At 39.2% G+C, this 26,236-nt stretch overlaps 1 protein-coding gene and 9 non-coding genes across 10 annotated transcripts; 2 read left to right on the top strand and 8 right to left on the bottom strand.

Annotated features, from left to right (window-relative positions):
• Nucleotides 1-622: 622 nt before the first annotated feature.
• LOC145498553 (G-protein coupled receptor 54-like) lies at nucleotides 623-1,447 on the bottom strand. Its single transcript, XM_081478461.1, has one exon. The coding sequence runs from the start codon at nucleotides 1,445-1,447 to the stop codon at nucleotides 623-625; it is 825 nt and encodes a 274-aa protein (XP_081334587.1).
• A 6,610-nt stretch (nucleotides 1,448-8,057) lies between these two features.
• On the bottom strand, nucleotides 8,058-8,130 carry Trnav-cac (transfer RNA valine (anticodon CAC)). Its single transcript has one exon. It is a non-coding gene; the product is annotated as a tRNA-Val (tRNA).
• Nucleotides 8,131-9,274: 1,144 nt separating this feature from the next.
• On the bottom strand, nucleotides 9,275-9,348 carry Trnat-ugu (transfer RNA threonine (anticodon UGU)). The gene has a single exon. It is a non-coding gene; the product is annotated as a tRNA-Thr (tRNA).
• Nucleotides 9,349-10,473: 1,125 nt separating this feature from the next.
• On the top strand, nucleotides 10,474-10,545 carry Trnap-ugg (transfer RNA proline (anticodon UGG)). The gene has a single exon. It is a non-coding gene; the product is annotated as a tRNA-Pro (tRNA).
• Nucleotides 10,546-11,254: 709 nt separating this feature from the next.
• Trnav-uac (transfer RNA valine (anticodon UAC)) lies at nucleotides 11,255-11,327 on the bottom strand. The gene has a single exon. It is a non-coding gene; the product is annotated as a tRNA-Val (tRNA).
• Nucleotides 11,328-12,089: 762 nt separating this feature from the next.
• On the bottom strand, nucleotides 12,090-12,163 carry Trnan-guu (transfer RNA asparagine (anticodon GUU)). Its single transcript has one exon. It is a non-coding gene; the product is annotated as a tRNA-Asn (tRNA).
• Nucleotides 12,164-12,848: 685 nt separating this feature from the next.
• Nucleotides 12,849-12,921, bottom strand: Trnai-gau (transfer RNA isoleucine (anticodon GAU)). The gene has a single exon. It is a non-coding gene; the product is annotated as a tRNA-Ile (tRNA).
• A 6,902-nt stretch (nucleotides 12,922-19,823) lies between these two features.
• Nucleotides 19,824-19,897, bottom strand: Trnan-guu (transfer RNA asparagine (anticodon GUU)). Its single transcript has one exon. It is a non-coding gene; the product is annotated as a tRNA-Asn (tRNA).
• A 1,152-nt stretch (nucleotides 19,898-21,049) lies between these two features.
• On the top strand, nucleotides 21,050-21,122 carry Trnai-gau (transfer RNA isoleucine (anticodon GAU)). The gene has a single exon. It is a non-coding gene; the product is annotated as a tRNA-Ile (tRNA).
• A 3,610-nt stretch (nucleotides 21,123-24,732) lies between these two features.
• Trnaa-agc (transfer RNA alanine (anticodon AGC)) lies at nucleotides 24,733-24,805 on the bottom strand. Its single transcript has one exon. It is a non-coding gene; the product is annotated as a tRNA-Ala (tRNA).
• Between the last annotated feature and the right edge of the window lie 1,431 nt (nucleotides 24,806-26,236).

Here is a 26,236-nt window from a genome sequence, read left to right on the forward strand (position 1 = left end):
AGACAAGTATTCCAGATCATCTGGGTTTCTATCCGTTAAGATCTGTTTTAAATTGATTAATCAAACGCTCCTTTACGCCCGGACAAACGTCTCGATGCAAGCTCAGAGTTTATTGTGATGGCTTTCATTGGGTAAACAAGACATTTACGTCTGCTCGCCGCGCTCAACATTCATTAGTAGGCACTTTGGTATCTTTACGTTCAGTTCGTAGATCTGAACTTGGTTCAGGGGGAGAAGCAAAGGAAGGTTCAGGATGTGTAATTCGTTCATCATTGCGGGATTTCTTGATTTATTTGCATTCCCCGGTTTTGTCCGCTCACGTTTTTTTCCTGCGCAAGTCTTTCCCTCGTGACGTGTGTTTAGACGTGATTCGATCTATAATGACCTTGTTTTGTTCCAGATTATTGGCGTGATTAAAGCATTATTACTATCGTGACTTCATTTTAAAGCTTGTCTCATGTTCCATCGGCCCTTTCTGGTGTATTTTTTTGCTTTTGTTTTAATATCATCTACATGTCACTGAAATAGATTATGACGCCTTCCCTGGCCGCAAGACGAAGAATCCTAGTAAGAGTATAAGAATGCTGGGAAAAGTTCCTACCATTTAATTTCTCTGCGGTACTTACAGTAGTAGCCCCGTACGGCCCGTCATGGAGTGAGGTAAAACACACGCCCCGAACGCAAGAGTAACTGTCACCGACATCTTCAAGAGTTGTTTTCGTTGCCGAATGAGCTCTTTTTCTGGGATGTTGCTATCATGCGTAACCACACTTCTGTGATTGAGCGCTTTCACAAGTTTACTGTAGCAAAAGCTAATAACGAGAAAAGGAAGAGTGAAAACAAAAATTATGTAGAAGACTATATGAGTTAACTCTGCGTGCTCACTGTACGTCTGTCGGCAAGCTGCTGTCTTGAACTTGTAGTTTGTGTACACAAACAATGGTGTGTTTAAGGCAACAGATGGTATCCATGTGCCAATAATTGCGTATCGGACCGTTTCTCTCGTAAGCTGCAACATCCGTAGAGGTCTTACTACTGCGTTATAGCGCTCTATTGCTAGGATTGTAAGCGTCAATACCAAGACAACCGTAGCAGTCAGAGGAACGTTTAAGCCGACAATGAACATACAGAGAACAGTTCCTACAGCTCCATCTGGAAGGACCTTAATCATTGGGATGAGGGAAAAACTACAAAACAGGAGACTTGTGACATCGGCAGCCGCTAGATTTGCCAATAAATAATTCTGAGCGGTTTGAAGCGACTGGGTTCTCTTGATTATGGACAGGACGGAAATATTTCCAGCGATTCCAACTCCGATAACTACTGACGCTGACAAACAAATGAATAACTTGTCGATCGTAAAATAAAGTTTTCCATTTGAGGCTTTCTTTACCAGCTCCACTCTTGTCTCGTTCGTTGTAGAATTCCCTGAAATGTTTAAAGACATGCATTCTTTTTCTCAGAATTGTTACTGGGTAGGATCTGTTGAACGTTGAAGTTTGCGCCAAAGCAAAAGACTTGTAACAAATTAAAGTAAGCCTTCCTGAATGGTGTCATAAAAGCAATCTTCCTTTAGTGGAAGGGGTAGTCAATTTCCTTGTCTTTAAATGACAGCAAATGCATTTTTAAAAAATTAAATCGTTCTTCGGAGAAAGAAATTAATTAACAATGAGACCTTGTGAAGCTTTTTATTCCAGCTCGGTAATTGCTACAGCGCTGGCAGTTCAGTTTTAAAATTAATTTTGCTCTCTCCAGGGAGAGGAAATTAATTGAAAACGCGCCGATCGTAATCACTTAGTATTTATTTCACATTGCGAAAGAATAAAACAAACAGAGCATCTAATCCACGTGCGAGAATCAGTTCAGACTGCCATCTGCTGCTTCATATGTGAAGGGTAAATGTAATTACGGACTGATGTTCTAGATCGCCATAGATTTGTAAATAGCCTAATGTTCAGCCTACCACAATATGCTGTTCTTAACGAATTTATACCTTGTTTTAATTTAGGTCTTTTAGCGGGGTCAATTCCTATTTGATGATGATGAACAGAAAGCTATTTTATCAATTTATTCATGCAGACGCTTTACCGATGTTATATCTCGCTAGAATTACAATTTTATCTTTTTGCAAGTTGAAACAAACGCCACATATGAACACACGTCCAACTGACGTTCTCACAAAGGTGATGCTTTTTTTTATTGCAGACATACACCCGTATTTCCATAAGAAGGAGTTGCTGAATCTGGAAAAATAATGATTTTGAACGAAAAAAAAAGGAAATCTGGAGAATCCTGGTATCGATCCTGGTACCTCCTGCATGCTAAGGGAGCGCCCTGCCATTTGAGAAGTTCAAGATGTCAAATTGCAATTGCTAAGCGGCTCCTCAATCTCACTGCACCCAACCTTTCGTATTACAGCTCATACTGATTAATTTTTTCTTACTTGATAAGAGACAGTAACGAGATTAATGAACCTGGTCCGTTAACTCAGTCGGCAGAGCGTGGTGCTGATAACACCAAGGTCGTGAGTTTGACCCTCGCACGGACAGTTGTTTTGCTTAAGTAAGCCAGCTGAGATAACACTATCTAGTGATTTGTTACTGATTTTAAACAGAAACAAACTCACGGACCTATTTTGCGCTTGAAACACAATAAAAAGATCGTTGAATTTGATCGGTTATATAGAAATTACAAATTCAGAAACTTATATGCTATTCTTGGTTTTCACCAGTCATGTGATCAAAACTAAAAATCGTAACCATTCAATAAATAAATTCAAGAATCTAGGATATGATAGATGATTGCTATATAAACAACCTCGCCAAGAATCAGGTTTCTGCTGTTGTTCATTCGCCCGTTATTCGCAGAAGCGTGTCATCCAAATTTATAGAGCTTTGTATGGAGACGCCATGTTTGTGCCCTTCGGAGGGGCACAAACATGGCGACCGTAAAATAACAAAAACATCCGTCCTTGAGTTTTGCTATTGAAACGAACATTTTTACTCTAGTGCTCCGACACATTGAAATAAATGCTTCTTCTAGTGCAAGCACCGTTTATTTAACAAAAACTAAAGCGATAACTCGTCTTTTGACCTACGCGACAGTCTTTTCTGGCCGCCATTTTCATGTCACGCAACGCAAAAGCTTGGAGTGCTCTGTTACAAAAAGAAGAACTCTGTCGAGCTAAAACATTGCCAAACGTCACGTTCCTACAGGGCCTTTTATCTGATGAAACTAAAACCTCAGAAGGAAGGATAATTTCAAATTTTGGAATATGACTACGTCACATGAAAACCAAGAATATGTGATATGTGATAAGTTAATAAAGATAGTGAATTTTAAGCTCGGTAATGAAACGTGAAGATGAGTTAATCAACATGACACGAGCGTGGGACAAAGAAAAATTCTGAGTCCCCGACAGGAATCGAACCCATGACCTCCCGAACACCGGGCGGGCGCTCTATCCACTGAGCTACGAGAAACTCAGAATTTTTCTTTGTCCCACGCTCGTGTCATGTTGATTAATTCATCTTCACATTTCATTACCGAGCTTAAAAATTCCCCATCTTTATTAACTTATCACTACTCACGATGACTTCGATAGTGTTGATCCTAGCAGTATGCAGGACACCTGTCATATATCAACTCATTTAAATGACCTTACTCTCCATGAGTTCTCGTAGCTCAGTGGATAGAGCGCCCGCCCGCCCGATTGATGATCGCATTATTACAGCCAGAATTAACGCTAAAATTCAAAAGATCACAATCATACAGTGCTATGCTCCTACGAACAATGCTGAGCCATATGAGAAAGAGGAATTTTACAACAAACTGCAGACTGTGGTCGATAAGGCTCCGAATAGAGATATCTTCATCGTAATGGGCGACTTTAATGCAAAGCTTGGACGGAATAATGCCAGCATTGAGAGGATTATGGAAAAGGAAGGACTTGGAGATGTGAATGAAAATGGCGAAGAGTTGTGCATTGAACGGTCTAAGTATTGGTGGAACTCTCTCTCCCCATAAGAGGGTACATAAAGCGACCTGGATATCCCCAGATGGAGTGACTGAAAACCAATTCGATCACATTCTGATAAGTCAGCGATGGAGAACTTCACTGCAGGATGTGCGCGTAAAAAGGGGAGCTACTATTGGTTCTGACCATCACCTTGTGGTAGCCTCTCTGAAGATCAAGCTGGCTGCAAGAAAGCCGTTCGTAAATACAAGATGGAAATTTGATGTCATGAAATTGAGAGACCCTGACACAAAACAGGCCTTTCAAATTGAGTTGCAAAACCGGTTTGAATCCCTATCCCTTCAAGAGGAAGAAGAAGAAATAGTAAGAAATCCAAGCGGGGATGAAGATGAACGGGCCCAAGATACTGATATCAATGCACAATGGGAGAAAACCAAGAAAATACTTGTTGATACATGTGGGAGTGTTCTCGGACGTATGAAAAGGACTCGAAAGGAGTGGCTGTCTGACGAGACTTACAGGAAGGTTGAAGAAAGACGAAAGGCGAAGCAGATACTGAATGACGCTCGAAGGAGACAAGGGAACGTGAAGCAACCAGATACTACAATGAAAAGAATAGAGAGGTTAAGAAATCTTGCCGAAGAGACAAAAGGGATTTAATTGAGAGCATTGCACGAGAAGCAGAAGACGCGGCTAAGAACAATGATCTAAGAACACTATTTATGACAACACGAAAACTTAGTGGGATAAGATGCAACCAGAATCGCCCAATTAGAAGTGAAGGTGGAACTCTCTTGACGAAAATGGAAGATCAGCTCCAGCGATGGAAGAGGCATTTTGAATCCGTATTGACCAGACCAGCCCCAAGCCAATTACCAGATCCTCTGCCTGCAGATGTTCCCCTGAACATCGGCGCAGGACCTATTTTCAAAGGAGAAATAAGATCAGCCCTCACTCAACTAAAGAATGCCAAAGCTCCAGGGGTAGATAACATCCCTTCTGAGGCATTGAAGGAGGGAGGTCCTTGTACTGTGGAGGCACTGCATAGAATTTTAACCTTCGCATGGGAGAAAGAAGAGCTTCCAGATGACTGGAAGAGAGGTCTTCTAGTAAAGCTGACAAAGAAAGGGGACCTTAGTCGGTGCGGTAACTGGAGGGGAATAATGTTGCTCTCGATACCCAGCAAAGTCTTAACCCGGGTCATATTGAACCCGGTCAGTTTTAACCCGTGGCATATTGGGTCATTTCGACTAAATTGTGTTGCTAACTACGATGTTATGAATATCACCACTCAATCATCAAAACGCGACTTGGCTTGCATTTCTTTGCAATTCTCAGTAAAATTATGATCAGTGCAACATACGCTACATATCCTCTTTTGTTAAACATTGATATTTCGGTGTTATAGTTAAATCACATTTTATCAGCCATTAACGCCACTCGTCTAAAGTTTTAAACTAAAATCTAACCATGAAGCAACTATTAAGGAAGAGGCTGTTACCTGCGTAGACCTAACCCCCGGGCCCGGGGGGGGGGGGCACTGCCATATATGGGCTATAGAGGTATGTGCCGCTGTGAAGGGTATGGTTTTCAAGGAGTTTACTCTAGGATAGGATATATAAATCAGAGCGTTTGGGTCTAGAATAGGGTATAATTTTTCACAAAACCGACTAGTTAGTTGAAGATTTCATCTAGACTAAGGAAACCAGGAATTGCCACTCAAAAATATAAAAAAATCAAATCGGCAAGTTTAAATTTACGCAAAATCAGCCTCAACAGTGTCGATAAATGGAGGGATTTGGGGAGTTTTCTCTAGTATAGGATAGCAAAATTCAGCTGAACTAGCTCTGGTATAGGCTAAGGGTTCCAGTGTCCCAGCGGCACATCCCCACCCGAAAATTCCCAAATTACCCCCCCCCCCCCCCGAGACCTAGAGGCCTATCGCTTCATCACTCTGTAAAACACCTGGTGTATAGCACTGGAAATTTGAACAAATTTATTTTGTTATTTTTCCTTGGTCGTATTTTGGTTTTAATTCCTCGGAAATGACTACTTGAGTATTCTAAGAAGCCAAAATTCCAAGCTATAGTTATGAAGTTCAGCTTCATGGTCCTTCATGACCAAGCAAGGCCAAGACTTGCACTTCGTTTTGACAAGTTAGCTGTTTGATAGATGTTTGATACTATCGCCACCGGGATTTCGAGAATGTTTACAAGTTTGTGTTTTTCTAAGAATTCTAATTCAATAGATCGTCTTCACGTGACGTGTTTCTATCCTCATCAGGCATAAGAGGCGGTATATTTATATCTGTTTACAATTAGCGTGCTTCGTTTGGAAACCAGAGCATTTTGAATTTCAGGGTTATGGAGGTTGCGTGACGCAAGGCTACGATCGTGTTTGTTGAAAAATATATCCTCATCTCATGATTTTGAGCCTTTTTGGAAGTTAGAACATTAGGAAAAGTGCTTATGTGAATGCTTGTTTGTTTAGTACTGATAATCAGTCGCCCGGAAACCCAAAGTAAGTTCTAGATGTTTACACTATATTCCGGCTGCCATATTGGTGTACCACGAATGTATACCAACATGGCGTTTTCTTACTGGGCTCTGTAAATTTCTGGGAAACATTTACGACGAATTTCTGAAGTTTGGGGAAACGCACAGGCCTAAAACTTGGAGAAGTGTCCTATTTAGTTATCTTCTATAGCGTATATCACAATGTCTTAGCTTTTTCTATTGATTGGTTTTCGATTTATTATTGTTTTTTATTGCGTGACGGTGAAAACGATCTGAACCGTTCGAAGAACAAAACAGCAACTGTGGAATATTTTTTTGTAAAATGATAAAACATGTTTTTTACTTCATAATTTTTGTATATGTTCCCACCTTCCTCTGATATCCATGCCATTCCTTATTTTTTGATCGGGATCATTTGCGGTCCAATATGGGGATCATTTCCGGTGCGGGATCATTTGCGGTTCAATTTGGGGATCATTTGCGGTCCTGGGATCATTTGCGGACCCGTACACTGCTCTCTCTGATCTAAAGAAAACACTGCTTCTAAATGGTTACCCGAAAGGCATAATTTCCTTCAATATGAATGATGTCTTAAACAAGCATAGGAACAGACCTTCCGAAACTGTTACCACGGTTCCCAAGAGAGATGTAATCCTTGTGCTTCCTTATTTAGGTTTTGGAAGCGAAATTTTTAAACGCCGTCTTAAATCTTGTGTTAATAAAGTTTTTGGTTTCGTCAGTCTTAGGTTGATTTTTCAGAACACTTGCCGCGTTAAGTCCTTTTTTCCTTACAAAGATCGTTTAAATCGCTCGCAAAAATCTAAAGTCGTATACAAAGCCAGCTGCTGGGATTGTGACGCTTTCTATATCGGCAAAACACAAAGCGACGACTGCATGACAGAAAGGTCGAGCATTTTAAAGCCCTTACGCAAGTGGGTCACGCTTCCGCTGTTGCTGATCACGCAATCTCCACCGGCCATAAAATCAAATGGGACCATTTCGAGGTCTTAGCTAGTGGACAATGTGATTTACATTGTAAAATAAAAGAAACATTGTTTATACGAGACTTAAAACCAACACTTAATGACAATGCTAGCAGTGAAAAGCTGTCTCTTTATTAGCTATCACCTTTTGTTTTCGTTATTGTTTAGTTAGTTACCAGTACCTCGCTTTGTATTTTTAAGTTTTAAATCTTTCGTTTTTTTGTAACCGTCACTTCTGAAAATGCGTGCTGTAGCATGCGAAACGTCAAGAAAATTTTAGATTGTTGTTCCAAACCATGCGTAGTTCATGTGTTATGTTTGTTGCCGCTGTTTGCATTTTATTTCTTGTTAAATTGAAATGGCCAAAGAACAAGAGTGTTTATGTTGTCAAGATTACTATAACTTGAGTATCATTACTCAAGATCAGGCTATCAGGTTATCAGGAAATCAGGTTCTTTCCCGCCACTATACTGGCCTCCTCGTCACTGTAATACAAGATGTTATAAAACAGTTCATAAAGAAATCGAGACATGCAATCATAAAAAAGCAACTGCAGAAGTGAAATAAAGAAACGAAAAAGAATGTTTCCGGCCGGGCTCGAACTGGGGACCTTCTGCGTGTGAGGCGGACGTGATAGCCACTACACTACGGAAACCTCGGTGAACCACTAATGATCTTAAAACGAAGTATTTCTAAACTACGTTTACGTGGTCCTATGATCAAATTTTACTCCTTGAATTTTTGGGTGAATCACATGGAATTCCACGAAAGATGTAAACGCCGTTTACCGTTTGCAAATACATGTATCTGCATTAGTTCCGGAGATATTTAAGTTTTTAAAAATGAGTAAAATATACAAATGAGAAGACTGATGACGTCATACACTAAACCCAATATTGCATCAAATATATAAATAGAGCTATCCCGGTCAATTTGCAGCGGAGACCATTGAAACTTGGTAGGCTGATAGTTCTACAGGCTACACACCTATGGCTATAAAAAATTATGTTTACATGGCAACTCACTGTTTTTCAGTCCTCTCCAGTCTGTTTTCAATATTTTAGTGATTTTCTGCTCGAGAAATATTAAGCAAGGCGACAAACAGCACCCACCATATTTATATCCTTGCTGGATGATGCAGATGAGGCACCACTGGCAAACACAACACCCACCATATTTAAATCCTTGCTGGATGATGCAGATGAGGTACCACTGGGAAACACAACACCCACCATATTTAAATCCTTGCTGGATGATGCAGATGAGGTACCACTGGCAAATATCAAAATGGAACGAAATGCTTTTAATATTGGGGAGGTCTGGAAACCGGTATGTTTCCATGGTAACAGAATTGATAAGCTCATATTGTGGAGCTCACCCAGTAGAATCATACTGCAAAGAATCAAAGATTTCTGATTCAAATTGGCTGCATGAGATATCTTTTTACATCAAATTTGATCAAAATTTGGTGGAGTTTATGACGTCATCACCTGGCTAATTTGCACATTTTAAAAACTTGAATATCTCTGAAACAAAAAGAGATCTTTGAAATAGTAAACAGCATTTTTCTTCGGCGTAAAGTCTCTTGTGTATGCTTTAAAATGGGTTAGGTAGGAAAGAAGCGAATTTCATCATAGTAGCACTTTAAATGTACCTTCACATAATTTTTCAGTCGACTCAAGCGTGGGCCTTAAAAGTAAATCCAATGGATAACACAGCCATACAAAAATTCCCAGCTATACAAAATGTGAAGCTTCCATGAGCAAACGTAATGAGAATTAAAAAGTGCGACATCTCAAAGGCGCCGATGGGATTTGAACCCATGACCTCCTGTTTACAAGACAGGCGCTCTAACCAACTGAGCTACGGCGCCCTACATTAGATATAACGTGTTTTAGTATGTTTCTTTTAATAATAATAATAATAATAATAATAATAATAATAATAAACATTGTTAGTAGTACTAAGTTGGTCACATGTCCACTTTGTTAGTAATTCCTAGCAGTACCAAGACAGCTCAAGTTGTGAGGTCTACATAAATCGCATAACTGTTTAAATAAAGAAGTGTGTTTTTTTTTTCATTATGGCGTTAATGGTTTTGTTTCTTTGTCTGTTTGGCTATTTTTTCTCTGCTTGTCTTTTTTTTTTTTTTCCGTTCTGATCAGATGAGGGATAAAATTGGTTTCATTTTTTAAAGACATTTCACCAACTGATGGCAATCGCTCCCGCTGATGAAAAAACGTTTAACAAACAATTCGCTTGTTGATATTCATGATTTTGTGAAGTCTGTCAATCAAGACTGGAATGTTTTTTTTGGTCTTTTTTTTTTCATCTTGGAGCTTGTAGCGAGAAAACGACCAGATTACTTGAGCTTTTGGAATACTTTATTTCTGAAGATTGAGAGACGAATTAGTCAGAAATCATTATTTTGACAGCACGATAGGGAGGTTCGCGGGGTGTAATGGGATGTTTTATGACTTTTTAAGCTTTTGGCGGGGATTTACGTCATTCTAGGTCGGTCAGTCTTCGTCTTGGTCCAAACTTTTATTAAGCTTTGTTTTAACAGTGTCTTGTAAAATGTTCTAGCTTATTGATTTTGTACTCTTTCCTCGGGGCCCCGTGCTTCTGCAGCAAATGAGGAATACGTTTCCACACATTTTTTGACCACATCTTAAGGGTACGTTTTTAGTGGTTTTTCATTTCTGGCGTAGCACAGGTTCTAATTGTTAGAATCAACAGTTTTAATTTGCAAGGAGATAGACTATCTTATTAGACGGGCGAATACATCCGCATCAGATGACTGATTTACGCATCCGCAATAAAATATTCGCATTTCATGTCTCGTGTTAGTGCTGAGTCAGTATTGCTCTATTGACATGAAGCGGAAAACTCGGTTAATCAGCGGAGTTGGACTGGAAACTACAACACAACACAGAACAGGTATTAAAACACAAGCTGAGTCAAGGGAGTAGCAGATTGAAAAAGTTGTTACACGTTTGGCCTGTTGGTCTAGTGGCATGATTCTCGCTTTGGGTGCGAGAGGTCCCGGGTTCGACTCCCGGACAGGCCCGAATTAATTTTCTTTTCCAATAATAATTAAAATAATCATAACAACAATTTTTAGCAAACTAGTATTTTCCAAATTTTAGATATGGATGAGACATTCACTCGTTCTTTCCCTCTCTCCGTCGCTTCCTGTTAGACTTTTCGTGAATCCGCTGATCAATTTAAAGCGAATTTTAGTCACAGCCCAAGAGAATCCCAAGCGGCTTTAATACGTGCATTTTGATCCTCCAAGAAAACATCAACGCAACTCGCGTGCTAACACGCTATTTTTCGCCAAATCTTATTAGCAAAACTTAAAAAAGAAATTGATTAGTTTTTCCATTTAAATTACCCTGGAACGAAACAAAACGAACGGAAAAGTTTAAAGCGATGGTTTTTGTCCTTGGGTCATTTGAAAGCTTTCATTTAACACAGAAATTGCACTCAACCGTCAACTTATAGCAGAGAGACTTTTGGTTTCTCCGGCTGAAACTCATACATTTCTGGCTACCAATCCACTAACAATCAGTGACATAAGCTTTGTTAAGATCATAGCTCGATAGCGTTATTTAAGGTATCGATCCTAATATGAAGTTTCTGAAGGATAAAAAAATAAATAAGCTCAGCTACGTCAACATCTTTCGTTTTTTTTTTTTTTTTTTATTTGTTTTCGCTGACTCAAAATTTTGTAAGAGTTGGTAGCAAGATTTAGTCTCATAGGAAAAACAATCATGTGTTTCCGGCCGGGCTCGAACCGGCGACCTTCCGCGTGTAAAGCGGACGTGATAACCACTACACTACGGAAACCCGTTACGACTGAAAGCTGCCATACTCAGTGTTGTGCTAATCAGGAACTCGTAGTTTCTAGTTTTTTTTATCAGGAAGACAGAAAAAATAAGTCTACGAAGTACAACAAACAGTTGAACATTTGCCTACTTCTCACGATGCTCAATATTGAAGTTTTTCAAAAACGATGCTATCCTTGTTTTAGCGTTACCAGAGCATCTCAGTGGAGTTAACCGTCAAATCGCCAAAAAATTAACCGTCAACCGTCAAATAAGCAAGCCAATAGTAGCCGTCAAATGTCTCAGATATCCTTAATCAAGAACTAAACGATTGACTTTAGGAAATTTATGCTGTTTAGAAATAAACGTTTTAATGCACCACAAAAAGATACACTTATGTTCAAGTCCTTCAACTTCTAGTTATGGGAGCGGGAGATTAATGCGCGCAGCGGTGAGGTGATGTAATTACGTTAATTAGACAAACAGTCGAAGATTAAAGAACTCATAATTAATGCACAAATTATAGGACTAATTGGGTTATTCAAATATGGACAAATTTGTACCCTTTTATGAAAAATTACAGCCAAATTTGCTTCAACCATCAAAAAACCAATAATGATAACGATCACGATAATAACGGCTTATTCACATCACATCCGCGCAGTGGCTGTTCGTTTGAATAGACCTACTTACATGCAATACAACTAAAAATTACGTTAACAGGATGGATGGATGGAATCATGACGCTAAGTATATAGAAAATAATTATCAAAACAAAAAGAACCGTCCCCGGGTGGGCTTGAACCACCAACCTTTCGGTTAACAGCCGAACGCGCTAACCGATTGTGCCACGGAGGCTTCCTTGAACACTTTTTGTACAATTTTGATCAATTTTTTTGGAAGAAATTCTAACTTGCGTAAGGTTTCTGTTACATTATTGTATCTTGCTCGAAAGACCTGAAAAGCGAAAAACCAGGGGAATTGGGTAGTAACTGTCTTGGCCAATGAGACAACACAAAACAGGTGTTATAGAACCAGTTCGACAGAGAGAAGTAGATTAAGACCTTTGTTAAATGACGTTCAACCATGTTTGGCCTTTTGGTCTAGTGGCATGATTCTCGCTTTAGGTGCGTTGCGAGAGGTGCCGGTTCGACTCCCGGAGAGGCCCTTTGTAACACTCTTTTGTCAATGAACACAACATAATAACGAAGCAGGCAATATTACGATGGTTTTTGTGACGTCACAACGGCCATATGAAACAACGGAACACCTGCCTCCTTTTTTTGCAGACAATTCCAACTGACTACCATGAAACCCTAGATTCAAATATCACTTATAACCAACTGTTTCTGTTGGCCGGGGAACATTTCCAACGACTTCTAGGAAAATATTAATCTAAAGTAATTTTGATCTGGTCCTCTTGTTTTAAACCGATGAGGGGGAATAAACTAATCAAAAAAATAGAGGAAAAAAGAAATCAGAATACAGTCAGTTATAAATCTTAAAATAGTATTTTCCAGCTGGTTTACTTAAAAGGAAAAGTTGGTCCGTGTGAGGGTCGAACTCACGACCTTGGCGTTATCAGCACCACGCTCTACCGACTGAGCTAACGGACCAGACACATTATCCTTGTGCCGTTTTTTGTTAACTACTACTACCTTTGAACAAGAACGTTGTCAAAAGTTTGGCCTAATGAGGAACAGCACCCGCTTATTGGCTTTGTTGAAACTGATTTGGTTTTATTCTTTAAGATGTATGTATATATTGTTAACGTGCTTTGTCAAATGATGAGGACATTTTTGTTGAAATATAGTTATCCCGAAACTATTTATTAGAATTTGTTCCCCATTTATTTTATACTCATGCCTCGTCAATATCAGTAGCTTATGTTCTAAATATCAAGGAACTAGAATGAAAAGCAACATATTTCTTAAATTATTTGTTTTTCTAAAATGAAATTCTAAGTACATTTAGAAAAAAAAAACAAAAAAACTAAGCACCAAGTGATGCCTCTAACATTGTTTTTTCAATAGTTATCGTAACTTGTATATTGAACTAAATGCTTACGCTTTGGGGAATAAGCTCAAATGATAGAGCGCCCGCTTAGCATGCGGGAGGCACCGGGATCGATACCCGGATTCTCCAGCAGTCTTTATTTTACTAGCTAATATGTAGCTTTAATTCTTTTTGAAGGCAGATTTTTTTCGGACCGTTGTTGTACAAATAACGCAACCTCGTTCCCAGGGTCTCTCATCTTACCGCCCCCTGGAGCGAGCGAAGAGAGACCCTGGTTGGGTCTGGTCACGTGCCTGCCAGAATCTGGGAGGTGACAATTAAATTATTGAAGGGATGGGCGGCCTAGTAGGAATTTTGTCTATACTTAGCCTACGGGAGTTCGGGAAGTGTTGTCACCAAAGTAAACCAAGAACGATATGATGTTCTGAGGCAATGTCCGGCGGTAATATTCTGCAAACGCCAAGGAAAACTTATCCATCATCTGATAGCGGAAATCCATGTCGCTGATGGTTGCATGGTTCAGTGAAGGACGTTATATATTGTAAAAATCTCCTCACGAAGGCGAATGGAGAATTACACACCGCAGCCGAGGCTGTGTATGCCGGAAGATGTCGGCGCCCCGAACTTTGCCGAGCGCGAAGGATATAAATACAGTGAATTCGTCGCGGTATACATTTCGCCGTCGTTGCTGATAAAATGGATTTATCTTCGAACGAAACGAGGCTAGAAAAAGAAAAATATAATTTTTATTGTGTCGTTAATAAATTAGTGCACGTGACACCAACGGTTCGAGAGAATTGTGCACATTTTCATTTAATTCTCGATCTCTCGACCTTTCTTTGCTTCAAGCGTGTTTCTGAGGGGCATTTTTTGTGCCGTGTTATTAGAAGAAATGGAAATTATAAGTAGAGCGGAGTCGTTTGATTATGTTACAGCATATTTTTAGAGGTCGTAGGCCTGCATGGTTCCGCTGTTAACTGCACGTCGCTTCTCAGAGTTTGACACCTCTGTAATTTGCCATGCCGTGCTTATACTTTGGTTAGGTTCGTTTCTATTGCAAGATGTGTTTTAAGGCTCTCAGTATTGGCTCTCCAGGGACAAAGATTAAAATATTCCGTGAACATATTGCTTACTTGCATTCTATGTTGTGACGCCGCAGGTGACGCCGGGCCCGGCTCTTTGATTAGAACTGTTTGCAAGCGCAGTGCGTTGCACGAATATCATATTTATCTTCGTCAAGCTTTTCTTCAGAGACTGCCGTAGCTTTACTTTGAGAAAGCTATACGTTATCCTAGAGACGTTCTTATGTTTTTTTTTTGCATCAATTTGATCGAGTGCATTCAAAGGAGAAACAACAATTACTACGGGATGAAATTGCGCTGCTCGACGTCCACAGTTGAAATATGAATGACTTTCCATAAATCCAGTGGGTAAGACGGCAACACTGAAAATCACGACTACTAAATTGCCTCGAGACAGATTTGCTTAACCTTTAGGTAAACGTTGGAACAGATATTATTCGAAATTTCAGCCTGAAAGCTGAGTATTGATAAACCCCGCGGGTAATGTGGCGGTCGCAGCGCGCGACAAAGCTCAACGCGACAAACTGCTGATTACAGAGGACCCCTCCCTGATGTTCTCAATTGTCAAAGTGGCACGTGACCAGACCCAAACAGGGTCTCTCTTCGCTCGCTCCAGGGGGCGGTAAGATGAGAGACCCTGGGAACGAGGTTGCAAATAACGGTTTGTAAACTTTTTATTTGGATAATCTAGCTATTAGAGAAGATGCGAATACTCCTATGAATGAATTTTCCGCTGTCCCTCTAAAACAACGTGGACTTCAATCGACCAGAGGTAAACGGGCAATACCCGGAGCACCTTTCGATATATTTGTAGCGCGGTACTCTTTACGCTTTGTAGCGCAACCTTTCTCAAAACAGCTTTATAACACAGATAACACAAAGATTCTTTGAAGAATTACTCTTTCCTTTGCGACTTACATTATTATAAACTGGCAGTTAAAGGTTAAATTTCATCTTTTACAACTGAAATTGACGCCCTCCTTTGGCACGGAATGGTAAGGAAAGGTTAAATGGCCGCAAATGGGCCTTGCTAGCCCACACACTGCAGATCTAATCCCAGTCTTAGCTGTATTGAACAACTGAGAGTATTCTTCTTTTCCATGAGTGGGATGCCAGTCCATTGTAGTTATCCGCCCCCACCCCCAGCCCACCACTTTGGAGCGAACTACTCTTAGAGCAATGAAAGAAGAAAGAAATATAAACAGGAGCCATAATCGGGGACGGAGACCGTAAGTCTTGGGATCCGCGCGCACCTATGAGATGGTTCAATTTTTCTATTTTTAGAACAAATTGCGCCATCCTGACGTCACATATCCGCGCGGATCCACGCACATGTCAGGGGCTCTCGCGTGGATGTTGTCACGTTGCCTGATCAAATGGTGAGAAAGGCGAGATTCTCTTGAAGATTTTTCACAGCGATGGCAGGGAATAAGGCAGGGAATTAGATCCAGGGCTCTTATATGTAGCTTTATGCTCTAAACTAATGGAAAAGGTGAGATTTTCAGAGTCGAAAACAAGACTTCAATTTCGCGGTGTGAATTAATAACAATATGTGCTCGCGCTTGTTGAACGGGTAAGCTTTTGCGTTTGTTCTGTAAAGAAAAGTTATGAAAGAAAACTCTTTACTCTCGTATCGAGTTCATTTGAGAGTTTCCCAAACAATGCTTAATCATAACCAAACCCTGTTTTTGATAGTTTCTTATTGCTTCTGTTTGTTTGGCGAGTTTGCAAAAGTTTTTTAAAGGAAAGTCTCACGCGTACATAAGTAGCTCATTTGCATAGTGCAGCCCGTGTATCTTCAAATCCGAGGCGGTGTTTTCAATTGTGAACAAATCTTGACAAAGATTTCTTTCGTTGTTTTTTGCGCTGAGATGCTGCAACAATTTTCACCAACGCCAAAAGGCTACTAACATCAGGTGTATTTCTTTAACTTAGTGAAATTTTACACTGCGAAAATAAAATAGACAAGGAGTTTTGATAACTCAACCAACAAAATCGAAATCTTTATTCGAGGACCGTGACTACTCGGGTTGATTAAAGAAAGCTGATTATTTCTGCTGTATTCGCATATTTTCAGCTAAGCTTTTAATATGTTCTGAAACATTTATCAACCTTAAACATATTTAAAAACTAGAGATATTATATGAGTTCGATGTACGTTTTCACACGAAAGTGGGGAAGTCCAATTTGTCGTGTTTTACTGACTGTACAAAACACGCATCGGCGGGCGCTCTTATTCATCGACAACAGACAATTTGTTGGATTTTTACTCAAACAAAACTGAGCATAATCTATAGACCTAAACTTTATTGTCACTTATTGGGCCTTGATAAAGCATCAAGCGTTGCTTACAATTCAGGCGAAACTCAAACTTGCAATTACTTTATTTTACTTTTCGGTCGAGATAGACTCTGGCGAAATCCTCGCAAGCGTGTGGCAAGAGGAGGGAAACTTTGAAGTCCTGAAACGGTGCTATATCCAAATATATCCAACTGGTTTTTTCCTGTCTTATGGAAAAGCTGTTAATCTTCGTTCAACATATGTGAGACTTGGAGTGGAGTAATGTGGAGCTCTTGTAAAAGAAACAGCGGAACACAACTTGGTCAGCGATATAAACCGGGGCAACTAAATTCGGCACTGTCTTACTTCACTCAAACTGGAGCAGCTTACGACGAAAATACTGAAGCAATATTCCAACAGACATGAACGTTTTGTTTTGTGGGCCAAGAGCATCAAACATTTCGGGAATTTCGGACGCCATTTCCCCGCGCTATATCCGCAAAAATCCACGCAGGACGTACGCGCGTGTGCAGCACATGATGGTGCAATTTGTTCTAAAAATGGAAAAATTGTTCCATATCATAGGGACAGCCCCAATACTACAAATGGCGTGCTCTTACGGTCTCCTTCCCCGATTATGGCTCCTGATATAAATTCATCAAACGAGACAAGTCGACCAAAGAAATGTCGTTGAACTAACGTGACAAATGTAATCTAGGGCGTCTATTTACATGAAAGTAATGTTTTAAAAGCGCTTTATACCCTGATAAAACATGGGTTTTTGACCAATCAGAGCGTGCGCAGGGTCCTATCTATATTATAATGGTCATTTATTCGCAAATTACGTTCCATATAATTCTTGAAATTTTTCACTCGACTCTTGCGTAGATCTTCAAAGTAAATCCATCGGATAACACAACAAAAAAAATTCCCAGTGGTAAAACATGTGGAGCTTCGTTGACCAATTTTAAAAAGTAATAACAAATTAAAAAGTGCAACATCTGTGAAGCACCGATGAGATTTGAACCCATGACCTCCTGTTTGCTAAATAAAAAGAAAAAAAAAATTAAATAAAACATTGTAAATACATGTAGTACTAAGTTGATCACATGTCCACTTTCACGCTTGGTAATTTCCAGCAGTACTAAGATAGCTTAATACCTCTTAGTGTGTTCAACCTCAAAAGGTCCACAGCGGCAGCTTTCGTGGTTCCTTTTAGCGTATTGAGCTCAAAAAATTATGACAGGAGATAATGTGTCGTTTTAGAATTGGTACCTCTTAGGGGTCCCTCAGGGACCACCTGGGCTTTGATTGGGCGTTTGAAAGGCGGGGTGCGAAAACTCCAAGAGGTCAGACTCTAAAAATAAAAAGATACGAGAAAGGGTTGAATCCTAGGGTTGGTATGGGAGATGGACGCTCCGGGTCATGAGCTCCTGATCTTGCTTTATTGACGGGACGCAGAAAAATAATCAGCAGAGTTGGACTGGTAACTACACGACTACACAGAACAATAACCATAATAATGAATGTTTACCAGGGAGCATACTTCATCAACGGTGTTCTTCGTTGGGGCCCCGCAACTGCTCTCAGATAAGTTTACACATTGTGCAACAACATTTACACGAATCTCAACATGGAAAAACATGGTATTAATTCCAAGTTTGAAGTGAACTTTTCTCTGCGAAATATTGTTTAAGTGGGGCTATTAAGTGAATTTAGTCAACTGGTGAGGTTCCTTAAAGAACAAGTTCGCATTTAGCGACTATAGGTTCACGCGCCTTGTAGCCACAAGATGGCAGGATTCGACGTCCCGTGGAGAGAAGTCTTAATTCTTTTTTTTAACTGCCGGCTTCCTACCTTTTTTTCTTTTTTTAAGTTTCTATCTTTATTGCTAGCAAAGATCATTTTTTTTTGTTTTTGTTTTCTTTAACTTCCTACCTTGATTTTCTGTTTATTTTTGGACAATGTGGAGATAATTGCAAATAAAATCTGTTTCTGGAAAGAAAAGTAGGGGTCAGCAAGCTCGTTAAAGTGGCCATCTGCCCTGTCATTGTTCATTTTAGTACTTAGCGCGCGCAGTTGATGCATGACGTGGCTCACTCTTCATCCTCTCCAGACACCGGCGAATTGTTTAAGCAACCTGCCAAAATATTGTTCACCCTCAAAGATGTTCTCATCATGCTATACGATAATAGGGGTTAAGATTATGGATTGCGTGGAATGGATTGGTCAATGTCATCATCTCTCTTTTTCGCCAAATCTTATTAGCAAAACGTATAAAAGAAATTGATTAATTACTCCATTTAAAATACCCTGGAACACAACAAAAAGAATCGAAAAGTTTAAAACGATGATTTTGTCTTTGGAAAATACAAAAGTCGAAATTGACATTTAACACAAAAACAAACGCTGTCCTTGTTTTAGCGTTAGGCAGAGGATCTCAATGGGGTTAACCGTCAAATGGCCAAAACATTAACCGTCAACCGTCAAAACCGCAATATTTTTACCGTCAACCGTCGAATGAGCAAGCCAATACTAGCCGTCAAATGTCTCAGATATCCTTAATTAAGAAGTAAACGATTGTCTAGGGGCAAGGTATGCTGTTTATAAAGCAACGTTTTAATATATCACAAAAAGTATGCTTATGTTCAAGTCCTTCAACTTCTAGTCACGGGAGCAGGCGATTAATGCGCGCAGCGGTAATAAAGGTGATGTAATTACGTTAATAATACACATGAAAAAATTACTCGATTCTGATTGGCTAAGAGCAGTGCAGTTCAAGTGTAACACCAGTGCAAAAAGTGTAACATCAGTGCAAAAAGTGTAACACCAGCTCAAATTACACATCGAAATTCTGGATTATGATTGACTGACTTTGCACATATTATATTACTAATTGGATTGTTTAAATATGGACAAATTTGTACCCTTTTATGAAAAATTACAGCCACATTTGCTTCAACCGTCAAAAAACCAATAATGATAACGATCGCGATAATAACGGTTTATTCACATCACATCCGCGCAGTGACTGTATGTTTGAGAAGACCTACTAACATGCAATACAACTAGAAATGAAGCTAACAGGATGGACTCTTGACGCTAACTATATAGAGAACAATTATCAAAACAGAAAGAATCGTCCCCGGGTGGACTTGAACCACCAACCTTTCGGTTAACAGCCGAACACGCTAGCCGATTGCGCCACGGAGACTTCCATGGAGGGAATTTGTACGATTTTCTCCCTGCCCCGCCCCCTGCCACTAATTTTTTGTTACCTCTGTCCCCGTGCCCTCGCGCGATTCCCGCTTACATGAAAGGAAACGGAAAAGACTGCTACGCAGGCTAGCCTGAAATGGAAAACTTTATTTTACGATCGACAAGTTTTTGATTTGTTTGTCAGCGTCAGTAGTTATAGGAGTTGGAATCGATGGAAATATTTCCGTCCTGTTAATAATCAAGAGAACCCAGTCGCTTCAAACCACTCAGAATTATTTATTGGCAAATCTAGCGGCTGCCGATGTTATAAGTCTCCTGTTTTGTGGTTTTTGCCTCATCCCAATGATTTACAAAAGCGTAACTGAAAGCGTACACCGCGCCAATACCGAAAGGTGCTTCGGGTATTGCTCCTTTACCGCTGGTCGATTGAAGTCCACGTTGTTTTAGAGGGACAGCGGAAAATTCATTAATAGGAGTATTCGCATCTTCTCTAATAGCTAGATTATCCAAATAAAAAGTTTACAAACTGTTATTTGTACAACAACGGTCCGAAAAAAATCTGCGTTCAAAAAGAATTAAAGCTTCATATTAGCTAGTAAAATAAAGACTGCTGGAGAATCCGGGTATCTATACCGGTACCTCCCGCATGCTAAGCGGGCGCTGTACCATTTGAGCTAATTCCCCAAAGCGTAAGCATTTAGTTCAATATACAAGTTGCTATAACTTTTGAAAAACCAATGTTTGAGGCATGACCTGGTAATTAGTTTTAAGCTTTTTTCTAAACAATTTACTTAGAATTTCATTTTAGAAAAACAGATAATTTAATAAAATATGTTGCTTTTCATTCTAGTTCCTTGTTATTTAGAACATATGCTACTGATATTGACCAGACATTATTAGAAAGTATACAAGAAACAACTGCCAATAAATAATTTCGGGATAACTATATTTCAACAAAAATGTCCTCATCATTTGAGAAAGCACGTTAACAATATATAAATACATCTTAAAGAATAAAATCAAATCAGTTTGAACAAAGCCAATAAGCGGGTGCTGTTCCTCATTAGGCCAAACTTCTGATAACGTTGTACAAACGTTGTACAAAGGCAGTAATACTTAAAAAAACGGCACCGAGACTAATTTGTCTGGTCCGTTAGCTCAGTCGGTAGAGCGTGGTGCTGATAACGCCAAGGTCGTGAGTTCGACCCTCACACGGACCAACTTTTCCTTTTAAGTAAACCACATGGAAAATACCATTTTAAGATTTGTAACTGACTGTACTGTGATTTCTCTTTTCCTTTTTTTTTTTCATTAGTTAATTCCCCCTGATCATTTCAAAACAAGAGGATTAGATCAAAATTACTTTAGTTTAATATTTTCCTAGAAGTCGTTGGAAATGTTTCCCGGCCAACAGAAACACTTGGTTAAGTCATATTTTAATCTAGAAGGGCTTCGTAGTAGTCACTTGGAATTCTCTGCACAAAAACAAAAGTGCTTCTTTAAAGAGGAAAGGTATTTGAAAATTTTACAAATAGCAGTAAGTATTTTTAAATGTTCTGAATTCTTTAATGTGGTGTATTTAAATTTCCTCTTTCATTTTCGGTAACACTTGACGAAAACTGGTGAGCAGTTTATTTAAATAGCCTCGCAATAGTTAAGGCATGTGTACAATGGGGAATTAGCTCAAATGGTAGAGCGCCCGCTTCGCATGCGTTTGCTACCCAACATAAAATTTTTTTTTGTCTTTTTGTCTTTTTTTTTTTTTTTTGGGAGTTCTTTTTTCCTCATCTATCTGCTCATAAAACGCAGGTAGTGTGCCAGAACTTCCCGCGCAAAATTACTGTATTACTCATCATCAGTATTGACTGTTATTCGGATTCTCCATTTTTTTTTAATCAATTTGTCATTAGATATTTGTTTTTCAAGTTATAATTTAAAACGTGCATTGAAATTTTCTGTAGGAAACCGTGAACGCACCATACTCTCAATGTTAAGCAGATTTTCATTGAAAATATGTTTATTGAATAAGATTATTATTTACTTAAATCCTTAAGATGAGCTGGCTCACTGGTGGCGGAGCCTAAGTGCGGCTTCTTGGACACAAGGTGTCATGGCGTCTGTAACAGTGCGCCAAAGTCCACAGTGGGAAAAAATGGCGGCTGTACATTTTACCACACTGAATGCATGGCGTACCTGGATTATCAAAGTAGGCATAAATTAATATCTTTGCAACATTTCTCACTGTATTACATTCATTGTGTACGCTAGGTTAAAAGCTTTAGGAAGTTTTCTGTGTATTTTTCACGAGCGTTTATTAGGGATATTGAAGCTAAGAATTATTGGTAAATGCACCAGTCGCCATCTTGTTCCCCACAGTGGATTTTTCTGGAAAATTTTTACATAGGTTTCTCCAGTTATCGCAACATCGACATGAAAGCGCAAGCTTATAGCTTAAATTCCATCGTGTTTAATAAGGAATATTCATTCATTCATCGCAGATTCTTAATAAAGCTATCGTTGCCTTCAGTTAATTTTCAATCTTCTTATTTCTGCTCTGGAAACAGGGTGTGAAGAAAATCACACGTGCTTTCATCATGCGCAGCTTTTTGCTTCACTTATAGGACAACCAACGCAATTCTATTAACATGTTTATACTGCTTGTTTTAAAAGCAGTTTAAAATTCCCTTTTCTGTTTTGATAATGACTAGATGGAAAACCAAGGAAGCCGTTTTTAAAAAGTTTGATATAAATTTTCACGGTTTAAAAAATTTGTGTAGCAGACCATTTACTTTGCTTCGGTGAGCCTATTTCGGAGAGCCAAAACACACAGTTCGGAACGCGCGCGAGGAAGAAAATAACCCTGACTTGATCTTTTCACCCAAACCAAGCATTGTTCTTTTTCGCTCGTTTCTGATACAATGAAGCTGCTCACGGCAGTGTTCAATGAAAGACCCCCATTGATATATTTATAAACTTGATCTTGAGGCTATATATAGTGTGTGGAATGCTTTTATTGAAAAGCTACAACTATCAGACAAATTTTAATTTGCAAATTTGAATATCTGTTAAAGATATTAAAGTATCTCATAGAAACAATAATCTGCCGGCCACCGCCCAATGGACTATCAAAATAACTGACACCACTAAGCCTTTGCTCTATCTCACCTGACCCAACTTTCTTGTACAAAGGCAGAATAACTTAATAAAAGACGTCACTGAGGTTAATGTGTCTGGCCCGTTAGCTCAGTCGGCAGAGCGTGGTGCTGATAACGCCAAGGTCGTAAGTTTGACCCTCACACGGACCAATATTTCTTTTAACTAAGTGAACTTGAAAATACTATCTTAAGATTTTCTTCTGATTTATCTGATTTCTCTTTTCCTAATTCTTGACCTTTATTTCAATTAAAAACCTGTTTATATATATATTTTTGATCACCACAAAACAAAAGAACTAGATCAAATTTGTCTTTGTCTATAATGTTACTACATGTTGCTGAAAACCCGGGGAGTAGGGTACTTTAGGAATTTCTGGGTGGGGATGTTCCGCTGGGACCCCAGTTAATAATATCCAGTAGTGTTTTAGTGTTTTTTTTCCTCCCCACCCCCTCCCCCCCGTTCCTCTTTTTGCTCTCGCCCCACGCGTTCGCGCGACTTCCCCTTGGCTCTCGCTTTCTCCCGCTAAGAGGAAACGGAAAAGACTACTACGCAGGCTAATTTGAGGCTTTCTTTACCAACTCCACTATTGTCCCGTTCGTTGTAGAATTCCCTGAAATGTTTAAAGACATTCTCTTTCCCAGATTCGTTACTTGGTAGCGATTGAAGATCTGTTGAACGTTGAAGTTTGTGCCAAAGCAAATGGCTCGTAACAAATTAAAGTAAGCCTTCCTGAAAGATGTCATCAAAGCAATCAACCTTTAATGCAAAGGTGTAATCAATTTTGTTGTCTATAAATGGCAGCAAACGCAATTTAAAAAAAATGATTGAATCGTTCTTCGGAAAATGAAATTGATTAAGAATGAAATCTTGTGAAACTTTTTAATCTAGCTCGGTAGTTGGTACGGCGATGGCAGTTTTTGTATTAATTTTGCTTTCTCCAGGGAGAAGAAATTAATTGAAAATGCGCCGATCGTAATCACTCGTCCAAACATGACCCGCCTAGATTAGCTCAGCTATCCGCGGGCATGTTATAATTGTAATTTTAATTTGATAACAAATAAAATGTATGTATGTATGTATGTATGTATGTATGTATGTATGTATGTATGTATGTATGTATGTGTGTATGTGTGTGTGTGTGTGTGTGTGTGTGTGTGTGTGTATGTAGGTATGTATGTATGTCACTTAGTATTTATTTCATAGCGCGAAAGATTAAAACAAACAGAGCATTTAATCCACGTGCGAGAATCAGTTTTGTGTTCAGACTGCCATCTACTGCTTCATATATGAAGGGTAAATGTAATTACCGACTGATGTTATAGATCGCCATCGATTCGAAAATAGCCTAAGGTTCAGCCTACTATTATATGCTGTTCTTAGCAAATTTATACCGAGGTTTAGGTCTTTTAGGTTCAGTTCCTATTTGATGATGATGGACAGAAAGAAAAGCTATTTCATTATTTTATTCATGCAGACGCTTTAATTCATTGATGTTATGTTCCGCTAGAATCACGATTTTAATTTTTTGCTATGTAAGCAAAAGCCAAACACCACCCAGGTCCGACTGAGGTTCTCCCAAAGGTGATAGTTTTTAATTGCAAACATACACCCGTATTTACATAAGAAAGAGTTGTTGAATCTGGGAAAATAATGATTTTGAAGAAAAAAACAATCTGGAGAATCCGGGTATCGATCCCGGCACCTCCCGCATGCTAAGCGGACGCTCTACCATTTAAGCTAATTCCCCGCAAGTCGTAACAACATCGATTTCTTTGGCTCTTTTTTTATCACTGGCTTATTGCATGTAAAGAACTGAACGAACGCGCGAAGGAAGAAAAGCGAAGAAAGTAAGCGAAAAAGATACTTCATTCTCACGCGAAAGCTAGGGCTTGCGTTGAACTGTGAAACTCTCCCTTTGATTTGTTTACCATATACAAAGCCTTCTTTGAACATGTTTTAATAAATATCGGCTGCCCTGGAAATGTCTTTTTTAAATGAACAACGAAACATTTCCCGCGCAAAGAAAGCAAAAAGAGAAACACAAATTTGGCTTGCTTTTGTTTGCGTGCAGTCCTTATCAAACAGAAAAGGAAGTTTTTTAACTGCTTTAAGAAAAAAAGTGGTATAAACATGCTGATAGAGTTGTACTTGGTTGTCCTATTAGTGAAGCAAAAAGCTGCGCATGATGACAGCACGCGTGACTCTCTTCACACCCTGTTTCCAGAGCAGAAATTAGAAGATTGAAAATTAACTAAAGGCAACGACAGCTTTGCTAAGAATCCGGCTGGAATGAATGAATAAATAATCATTACTTATTAAACACGATGAAATTTCAGCTAGAAGCTTGTGGGTTCATATCGATGTCGCGATAAGAAACCCATCTAAAAATTATCCCGAAAAATCCACTGTGGGCAACAAGATGGCGACTGGTGCATTTACCAATAGCTTTTAGCGTCAAAATCCCTAAGAAACGCTCATGAAAAACGCGCAGAAAACTTCCTAAAGGTTCAAAGCTAGCGTACACAATTAATGTAATACAGCGACAAATGTTGCAAAGATACGATTTTATGTCTACTTTGATAATCCAGGTACGCAATGCATTGTCGTAAAATGAACAGCCGCCATTTTTTCCACTGTGGATTTTGGCGCGCTGTTACTGACGCCATGACACTTGTGCCGAAGAAGCCATACTTGGGTTCCGCAACCAGTGAGCCAACTCTTGTTAAAGATTTAAGAAAATAATGATCGCATTCAATAAATTTATTTTCAGTGGAAATCCGCTTAACATTGAGAATATGGTGCATTCACGGTTTCCTACAGAAAATTTCAATTCACGTTTTAAGCTATAACAATGAAAAACAACTATCCTATGACAAAATTGAGAATCCGAATAACAGTCAATACTGATGATGAGTAATAACGTAATTTTGTGCAGGAAGTTATGGCAGACTTCCTGCTTTTTATGAGCAGATAAATGAGGAAAAAAGAACTGCAAACAGAAAAGACAAAAAGACAAAAAAAAAAAAAAAATGTTAACATGGGTAGCAAAAAGCTTGATTTTGGAGAATCCGGGTATTGATCCCGGTACTTCCCGCATGCGAAGCGGGCGCTCCACCATTTGAGCTATACCTATTGTATAGATGCCTTAGCTATGACGAGGCTATTTTGAAAAATTGGT

The sequence above is a fragment of the Orbicella franksi genome, chromosome 9 (genome assembly GCF_964199315.1).
Source record: "Orbicella franksi chromosome 9, jaOrbFran1.1, whole genome shotgun sequence".
NCBI lineage: Eukaryota > Metazoa > Cnidaria > Anthozoa > Scleractinia > Merulinidae > Orbicella > Orbicella franksi.